This window comes from Antechinus flavipes, chromosome 6, assembly GCF_016432865.1.
Source record: "Antechinus flavipes isolate AdamAnt ecotype Samford, QLD, Australia chromosome 6, AdamAnt_v2, whole genome shotgun sequence".
In the NCBI taxonomy this organism is placed as follows: Eukaryota; Metazoa; Chordata; class Mammalia; order Dasyuromorphia; family Dasyuridae; genus Antechinus; species Antechinus flavipes.
The window spans coordinates 207,804,780-207,813,908 of record NC_067403.1 but is presented as its reverse complement, the minus strand read 5'-3'; the positions used below and the strand labels follow the sequence as shown (position 1 = coordinate 207,813,908).

Sequence of the window (9,129 nt, the reverse complement as noted above, 5' to 3'; positions counted from 1 at the left end):
TGATCAAGTTTCTATAGTACTTTTTTTTACACATCTGCAAAAGAAACTCTGAATTCCCTTTGAATTCCGACCTTCACAGGGTCTAACCTGCTCTGGAAAGAGACCGTGTTGCCCACTGAGACTTAGGAAATCTTACCTTGACTCTTTGGCTCTCCAAAGTCACATTTCTTTTTGAATTCATTAGATACTCTTTTCATAATTCTACACCAACTAGACCCCTAATAAACTTATGAAAGGACAAAGGGAAGTGTAGGGGTAAATAAAGCACTTCAGGAAATAGCAACAGGTGCTGGTGGCTACTTGGGAGGTTAAAAGAACCATTGTATAGACTAATTATGGTGGTGGTGGTGAGAGTGTCATAGACTCATGAACTGGGAGGTCAGCTAATTCAGTTTTCCTTTTTCATTGGGAACTCCCCATCACATTTCTCTTAACTGTTAGCTATCCAGCCTTGGACATTTGGATTATGATTTGACGAATTCTAAATCATCTGATCAGACATCTCTTGGACATTCAGAAGCAAGAGCTGTTGAGACCAGTAAGTAGGCTGAAAATGTCTCCAGCTACTAGGGATTCTAGCTGCCATAGGCTGGCTTTTGGATGTGCTGTTTTAAGCCCATTCTCTGGTGTTATATGGAAGGACTTTCTGCCCACAGATTTAGGAGATGTGGGGAGCAAAATTTGCTTTCACACAAACATTTCCTCAGTTGCAGATCCCTTTGCAGTGCAGATCTTTTTGCTGTAGATGTCACTTGGATTAAGAACCTACACACTAATCTGTCCCATGAAGCTCCCATTCAAAGAGATGTGGTCCAAACCTTGGCTCAGGAGGCCAAGGGAGTGTTATCTTTTTATTACTGATGACGTCAAACAATTTCCCTTACTTTTAATTAACTTTTAGAGTTATGCTCTTCCCTTTCCCAATTTTTCTTTTCTCCCCTCCCCCCTCTCTCCTTTTTTTTTTTTTTTTTTTAATTGCCATGACCTCAATGCAAATGTAAGCCTATGAAACAGGGAGATGCCTGGCACATTTTGTGAATGGGATACTGGAATGACTGGAGGCTGACGTCATTTGAACACCTAGGGTATTAAGTCCCACCTCCGATTGGTTGGTTTTGCCAAGAGGCCTTTTCATTGGCTGGCAAGGGCCTCTCAGCCGCCTACACTCATCTGCCTGGCGGTAGATATAAACCAAGAAGGCTTCAGCATTGGACAGCAACAGGATTAGAAACAACTCAGACAGAAACCTGCATTCCGGCTTTCCGGGCTGCAGTTCTTCAGGAAACCTCACTCCCTCAGGTAAGATAACATTTTTTTCTCATAACTAAAATTGTGTATGTTATCTATATATAGACGTAAACTTTTTTCATAAATATTAATCGACATTATGTTTTAAAAAATGTTTCCTGTTCAACTCTTTTTCTTTTCTTTTCTTTTTTTAAAGCTCTGCTTTTGTTTATTTCATTTTGTTTTTTAGAACTGCTCAGGTAATTTTTTTTCTGTTTGGAGAAGATTATTGTGCTCATGAGATTCAGAAGAGAGAGATTTTCCCCTCCCCTCTCTCCTAAAGTGATAGTTAAAAAGATACTGTATTTCACCACTTGTGGCTTGGCTACTGTGCTACCTGTGGCTTTAAGAATCATCAGAAATGATCTTTCTTCAATTTTTAGAAGAATTCTGAATTATGTCAATTCAGCCCAAGCAAGGGTTTTGAAACAAGAATGTATTTGCTTTGAATTGTATGTATTTGATCGGAGCAAAAAAAAAAAAAAAGAGAAAAAAAAAGCATCTTCCATTTCTGATGACTGAGAGAATTTAGCAGCCGAAAGCATGAAGATCTCACAGAGATGCCCAGACCTTTTCGAAGCGCATAAATAGCTAGCCGACATTCTGGGCACTTCCAGCCAAAGTATCTGGGCTTTAATGATTTGATTATGATTGATGTGATTCTTAATCATCTGATCAGAATTCTCTGGAAACCAATTCTAAAGATGTTATTTGGAAAAGAAGGAAAGCCACAAGTATTAACAATTCCTTGAGCCTTTAGTATATATTTCTTTAGACATTTCCTTAACTTTAACTTGTTCTGGAGATATTTTTGTTTTTTTTTAAAAAAAAACCTTGCTCAAAATAAAAGTCCTATGTTTAATGCCAAAGGGGTCGCCAATCAGTTTGAATTCATTTAGTTAAATGAGCATATAGCATGCTACCTGTTTTGCAGTTTGTGCATTTTCCTGGGAATAGAAGCATTTCTTTCTAAGTAAAAATGGAAAAATGGATAATCAGTTAGAACAATGTTCTCCAAATTAAATTCTTGGAAGAGGATAGACTCATTTATTTAAGAAAGTCAGGGCAAATCTTTAATAAAGTTGGCACCTGTTGAAACCAATGCCCAGAATGAACTAACCATAGAAAGCAATCCCCTGCTTGCCATGAAAAGGCAAGAAATTCTTTCATAGCTAATAAATAGTTTTTTACTCCTCAGTCCTTTTGAGATAACTCAAAGGGAGAGATTTACATGGCTTTTGCTGGATCCTCCTGTTCTCGGTGATTTGGTGCCCGGTCATTGCCAGTGATTATACCAATCAGGGCAAAGAGAGATGCCCAGAGGGGAGTAGTGCCTTCTTAAAACTAATGAGAATCTTTTCCTTTCCTACAACTCTTCCTAATCTCAAAAACATTTTGCTAGCCATTAGCTCATTTGGTCAGCCTTTTGGCTATAGGAAAGAGAGGGCTAATTGTTTTCCTTCTGGAAATAGCAAAGAAACTGAGTCTTAGAGAGATGGTGACTCATTGGAGGATGTCTGGGGAGAATCGGGACAAGAAGCTAGATCGAACTCCCAACTTGTCGTTCTTTCCTATCTAGTACATAGTTATTTAGAACACAGCCCAGTAGAACATAAACTCCAGAAACCATGGAGGGCAGGAGCCATGTGTTTGCCTTTATATTCCTAACACTTAGCCCAGTGTTTGGAAAACAATATGAATTTCATAAATACTAGGATTGGAAATCCCAAAATTTAAAAGAACCAGGGAGTCAGGCTTGGTATGGTGATGGAGAAGTGATTCTAAGAGTCCAAAGCTTTCTGTTTCTCTCTTGTTGCAGAGAGGACACCATGATCCTCCTAAAGCTCTCTTCCTTCCTGGCTTTCTTTGCCTTGGTTGTGTGCCAGATGGACAGCCTCCAGGCTGCTCCATTCAGGTAAGAGGCGGCCCCACCCCAGAAGCCTCTTGGGGAAGAGTACTCCCAGGGACCTGTGTCACAGGAGTTTCCCTCTTCCCCTAGGCCTGGTTTTGAATCTGTCATGCCAGACCATGTGGATCTCAGCGATGAGGAGGCTCGGCACCTGCTGAATGCTTTGGTGAAGGAGTTTGTGCAGATGAAAGCTGATGAACTGGATCAGGTGACTGAGGACAACAGGTAAGGTTTGCCATCGTGGCAGAGGACAGAGCCAGCCAGGTGGGGGCTATTCCCTCTACCTGTCACAGCCCCTGACATCGATGCTTGACTTTTCCCTCCTGCCAACACTAAGGGAGTTAATTTGTTTTCCAAGCCAACCTACAAAAGGTTACATCTGGCCAGAAGTTGCCTTAGGCTGTCCTTGTTATCCGGGAGATGGGGAACAGCTGTTCTAGGTATCTACTGAAGGTAGAGGAAGAGGTGGCTGACTCTAGCTGCAGTCTGAGAAGTGGAGGCCAGACCAAGGCAGCATTTTGAATCTGTGAGAATTGTTAAGAACTGGAACTAGACATTCTGCTGTCTCCACCATCTCCGAGGAGTGCACCCCCACTCCCTGACCTACCAGAACTGGTTCAGACACTATGACCTGACAAGAGTCCCCCAACCATTCCTGCCCCTTTAACCCGCTTCCAATTATCTCTTTGCAATTCTTAATGACACTCCAAAAAATGCTACTAGAGGGTGAGTTGGACTTGGCAAAGAAAGGGCGATGTTAAAAGCTAGCTATATCACAGGTATGTTTGTAGCTCAGGTCCGGCAGTTGCTCTTAGAATTCTCTGCTGCAATGGTGCATGCTGCCCAGAGGCATGGAGTCCAGATCCAGTTCCCCTTTTCCTCCCTCCTCCAGGCCAGAGGCATGTGAACCCTTTGCATTCTCTCTGACGAATGCCTACTGCTGAGCATGATAGGCTGACCAGCATGCTGAATGCCTTAGAGAGAACGTTCAGTGCTAGCTCTAGGTCAAGATGCATTGATTGCCCCTATCTTTTACAACTGGCCGTTTCCCCCTTGGATTGTATTCTCCTAACTCTGAGTATATATATGGTTTCTCTCTATAAAACCTTCCAACCCCTTTGATCCTGACCTCTTTCCTCTCCCCTCACCCCACAACAATCTGAGCCCCTGGCATGAAATCAGTCTACAGGTAGGGAGAAGGGCAAATGCATGGTACCATTGCATGTTACCTTCTGGCATGTTTTTTCCCTGCAGCCTGGACAGACCTAGAGCTAAGAGGTGCAGCAATCTGAGTACCTGTTTGCTGGGCAAGCTCTCGCAGGAACTGCACAGGCTGCACACTTACACGCGCACTGACGTCGGGGCGCGAACACCTGGCAAGAAACGCGATGTGCTGAACGACCGGGAGAATGACCGTTACGCGAGCTCTGAGGATGTCCTGGGGAGCAACTAAACTCGCTTGGCTTTCTATTTCCCGTTGTCTCTTCCTAACTTCCTTTCTCATTTCCTTCTTTCTTTCCTGTCTTAATTGCATGCAGTTTTTCTTAAACTATAATTTCTGATTTGGCTGTGTTAATTAGATACAATTGCTGACAGAGAATGTTTGAGACTAAAGTGAGGAGGACACAGAGAAGTCCCACCAAGGGGAAAAAACCCCACCATTCAGACTTTTAGTTAATGAGTGAATCAATCTGAAAGGGTACAACTCGTTGTCTGGGACCTTTCATTCTACAACTCTGCCTTTGGTTTCAGGTTGTATCAATGGGTACAGCTTCCATGCTTAGATGTGTTGAATAAACCTATTTTTTAAAGGCTCTCAGCTGTCATGTTGATTGCTTTGGTCTTGTCCCATTCCCCCTCCCTCCAAATATTATGGTCTCATCAAGAGTTGGACTTGAGGGATCTCAAAGTTAATTTGAGTTCAGATTGCTGAACACATTTGGCACGGGCATTGGGACATACCTGGGCTATAGAGTAGGTAAGAAAGGACTCAATGAAAGTTGACTCACAGGAATCTTTGTGGTTATGGGGACTCCTTCAGGTAAGTCCTTTTCCTTATGATTTATGGCTGGGGATATGGCTCTGGGGAAGTCACTGGAGAGGCTAAAAGAGTATCATCATCCCTTACTTCCAGTCAGAGGGGGAGCTGTCCATGTATATTACTGGAAGAACTTGAAGGAGAGAAGTGCCGGGGTGTTTGAATCAACTAAAAATATTGTTAAATCCTACTGAACAATGGCATCTTATCTTATTCTCTTAGGACTTTGCTGAAAATAGGTTCTTGGGGGATAGGTAGGAACCCATGGAAAAACCAGCAAAAAAAAGGGGAGTTTATCCTGTGGGCTGATCGTTTAAAGCAAGTTTTGAATTTTTCACTGTAGCATACCTAAAATAATGAGATAAGTACTTCCAGGTAGGTTCTAGGGAATACCTTTCTTATTAATGGCCTTTATTATGATCTTCAGTGCTGATAACTAATTTTAAAACATCCCCTTATTGTTACATGATGTTTTATCCCACTCTGATGTCTTGCTAGCAAGCCCCAAATAGGATCATTTTGGGAGAGACTGACACTTAACAACAGTTTTTTTCCTTCTGAAAACCAGTGTTACTGCTCAGAAGCGAGGCTGCAACACTGCTACCTGTGTGACCCACCGGTTGGCAGACTTCCTAAGCAGGTCAGGGGGTATGGTCAAGAGCAACTTTGTGCCGACCAACGTGGGAGCTAAAACATTTGGCAGACGGCGAAGGGACATCTAGGCAACTGGCTGAACCCCAGAGGATGGTGAGTGCTAGGGTCAAGGAAGCTTCATCGTGGAGGGGGTTTCCTTATGCTTCCATTTCTTAGGATTATAGGATCCAGACCTAAAAGGAGGTAGTTAGAGGTCACTTCATTTAATCTGATCATTTTACAGATGAGACTGGGAGCTATAAGACATCATGTCTCTTCTCCAACGTCACATTGGCAGAAAGTTCTAGAGCCAGGGCTGAATCCCAGCCCCTCAGACTCCATGTCTATCAGTTTTTTCCACTGGCTGCCCCTTGGCTGCATAGAGTTGAGGAAGAGAGGGAGATTGGGCTGAATGCCCACTAAGGTTCCTGCCAACTCTGAGATTCCAGCATTCTTTTCCAATCTAATTTTATTCCAAACCCGAAGGTTATTATTGTTAAAACAGGATTTTCAAAAATAAGATTTGCTTCTTCCAAGCCCTAGCTGGGAGTGGAGGCTATTGGGTCAGTGATTGCAGGCTAGTAACCAGAGCTTGTTGTCTTCCAGATCACCAAGAAACCGAATCTCCATGGCTAACTTAATTTTTAATGAAAGCAACTTTCCTCCATGAAGCTTGAAAGCCAAGTGGATGCTCTGAGTTTTTTTGCCTCCTCCTAGAGATGGATGAGTGTTTTTCTTTGTTCAAAACTGCTGTCATGTATGATATGAAATGAGCTAATTCTGGTTAATTATTGTACATTCTTTTTTATATGCGATTCTATTTCAAATAAAACATCATAGCAGCTTGTACGGTTGGTCTCTGAGCTCTCAAGATGCGACTCCGTCCAGTCTATTGATCTTAGGAGTCCCCGAAGCAGACATCTCCCAGAAGCACTCTTGGATGAAACGGGGGGGGGGGAGCCTCAGTGTGGGACCAAAAGATGACTGATTTTAGAGTGAGTTTGAGAAAGAAATCTTGTTTGGTGTGTGAGCTATAGGAAGATTTAAAAAAAGGTCAGGTATTTTACTTGAACATTAAGCTTCCAGTCTGCCATTTATGGCTATATCAGGGAGGGTTCATCTCAAAGGACTGTTCTGTCACATAACTCTGCCTCTGTCCTTGGCCATGACAATGGGATCCACAGCTTTGGGGGAAAACTCATTTTAGCTGAAACAATTCTGTTATCCCATCTTATTCTGAAAGAAACCACTCCTAACCCCCACAGGATGCATTTCCTTTGTAACTCCCTTCTTGCCCTGATCCTCCATCCCTTCCCTGTTCTCTTTCCTTTGTGGTGTAATGAAAGCACCATGGAGCTTGCTGACTGGGAGGAGAGGTTTGGTGTCCCATTTCCAATCCATTGGTAGCTATTTCATCCTTCCATATAATCCCTGTAATTTCTAAAGTCCTTTAGACATATTCCAGTTGAGGATTGGATTAGAATGTCAGGGCTGGCAGGGATTGTAAAAACAGTACCATCTAATGACATTATTTCACAAAGAGGGAAACAGAAAGCCTGGTCCCCTGAGTATATGACTTCCAAAGTCTGTGATATACTTCGATAATGAAGAAAAAGAGAGGGAGGCTTTGTCTACCTGACCAAGAGGAGAGAGAGTGGTGGTGGGGGTTCAGGAATGTTCTCTCAGTCTGCATTTAATTTTGGGAACCCCTCTGGAGTTCTGGACCAGTCTTCTACCAGTTCACTACTGCTTAGCAAAGATTTAGAATGCTAGAACTGCAAAGATGGAAGGGAAGGGTGTTTTTTTTTTTTTTTTGATGGGGCTCATTTAGCTCTACTTGAATACTTCTAGTGACAGGGAGCTCCCTACTTCACAAGGCATTCATTTCTAATTTTAGATAGCTATAACTGTTGGGAAGTTCTTATATTAAACCGACGTTGTCTTCAGAAGCAACGGAGATTAAGAAGCCACAATGGGTGATGGGGTGGATGGTGGTAGGGAACATAGATAGAGGAGAGAGATAGCAAAAAGCAGAGGCAACATAACAGAAACCTGCCTGTGCTTTTTGCCAGTCCCCAGATGAGTAATTCTAATATCAAGACTTCCAATCTTCCTTCTCCTACTTTGTTCATTCTTCAATGTTGTGGCTTGTTTCTATTCCTACTGCCATAGCCCCAGGAGAAATAGCAAGATGCACTAGCCTAGGAAGTGAAAGAACCTAAATTCTTATCTCAGCCCTATGACAATTCCATCCATCTCATTGAGCCTCAATTTCCTCCTCTGTAAAATAAGAAATTTGATGTAATTTGACCCAACAACTATTAATTAAGCATATATTACGTGCAGGGGGCTGGGCTGGACACGGAACGGGGTGGGGGTCTCAATTCCCTTTAGTTGCCAGATGCAATAACTGGCTTCAGAGATTTTAATGTTGAAGGTGTGTGTACATATGTATATATGAGTGTAATCACACTCATTGTATATATCGACATCGGTATATTAAAAGCAGTATGTGACCTTCTCACTATGAACCAAAGCACCATTGTATCCAGTTTACATCTCTCCCTGCTGCCCATAAAAATACCATGAGATACTGTCAGAGGCTTTGCTGAAATCCAGATACCCGATATCTGCAACATTCCCCTGATCTCCCGGGCTGGTAACCCTATTAGGAAAGGAAATGAGGTTAATTTGACATTCCTCACTGGCTCTACGCTGTCTAAGCTCCTAATACTAAGTCCCCACAAACCATCACTTTGATCACATCTTTGATAATTTTTCTGGGAATCAAAGCTCATCTCTTAGGAGTTTCTGAGATTCGTTTGCTCCTCCTTTGAAAATCAGGATGTTGGGCATAGAGGCACATGCCCGTAATTCCTGTCATTGGGGAGACTGAGACTGTGGGTACTGCTGGAGCTCAAGAGTTGTGAGCCTGGGCAATGAACTGAGATTGAGTGCCCAAAGCACGTCTGGCACTAATTAAGCAAGCGCCCCCCCCCCCAGCCTCCCCAGGAATGGGTGGCCATCAGGCTAGTGCAGCTGGGAAGGGAGGGGATCAAAGCTCCTTAGCTGATTAATAGTGGGATCGAGCCAATGAATACAACAACTACTACCGCTGCCATTATTAGGACTACTACTGCTGCAACAATAGCTAGTTACTACCACTAATACTACAGCAACTCCAACTCCAATTACTAACTACTACTAGAACTATTCAAACTTGCAAATTGTTTCAGGACCTTGAGGTATAATTTGTCCTCCT

General features: G+C 42.8%; 1 protein-coding gene across 2 annotated transcripts; it reads left to right on the top strand.

Moving 5' to 3' along the window:
- The first annotated feature begins 1,085 nt into the window (after positions 1 to 1,085).
- CALCB (calcitonin related polypeptide beta) lies at positions 1,086 to 6,716 on the top strand. 2 transcript variants are annotated; one of them, XM_051964067.1, is made up of 5 exons: positions 1,086 to 1,299; positions 3,107 to 3,202; positions 3,287 to 3,421; positions 5,803 to 5,981; positions 6,474 to 6,716. In XM_051964067.1, exons 2-4 carry the CDS (start codon positions 3,117 to 3,119, stop codon positions 5,954 to 5,956), a joined length of 375 nt encoding a protein of 124 aa, XP_051820027.1. In that variant the 5' UTR covers positions 1,086 to 1,299; positions 3,107 to 3,116; the 3' UTR covers positions 5,957 to 5,981; positions 6,474 to 6,716. The 2 variants fall into 2 exon arrangements, with proteins under 2 accessions (XP_051820027.1, XP_051820025.1); XM_051964065.1 differs by lacking the exons at positions 5,803 to 5,981; positions 6,474 to 6,716 and adding an exon at positions 4,451 to 5,010 and having other exon boundaries at positions 1,110 to 1,299.
- Positions 6,717 to 9,129: the final 2,413 nt, after the last annotated feature.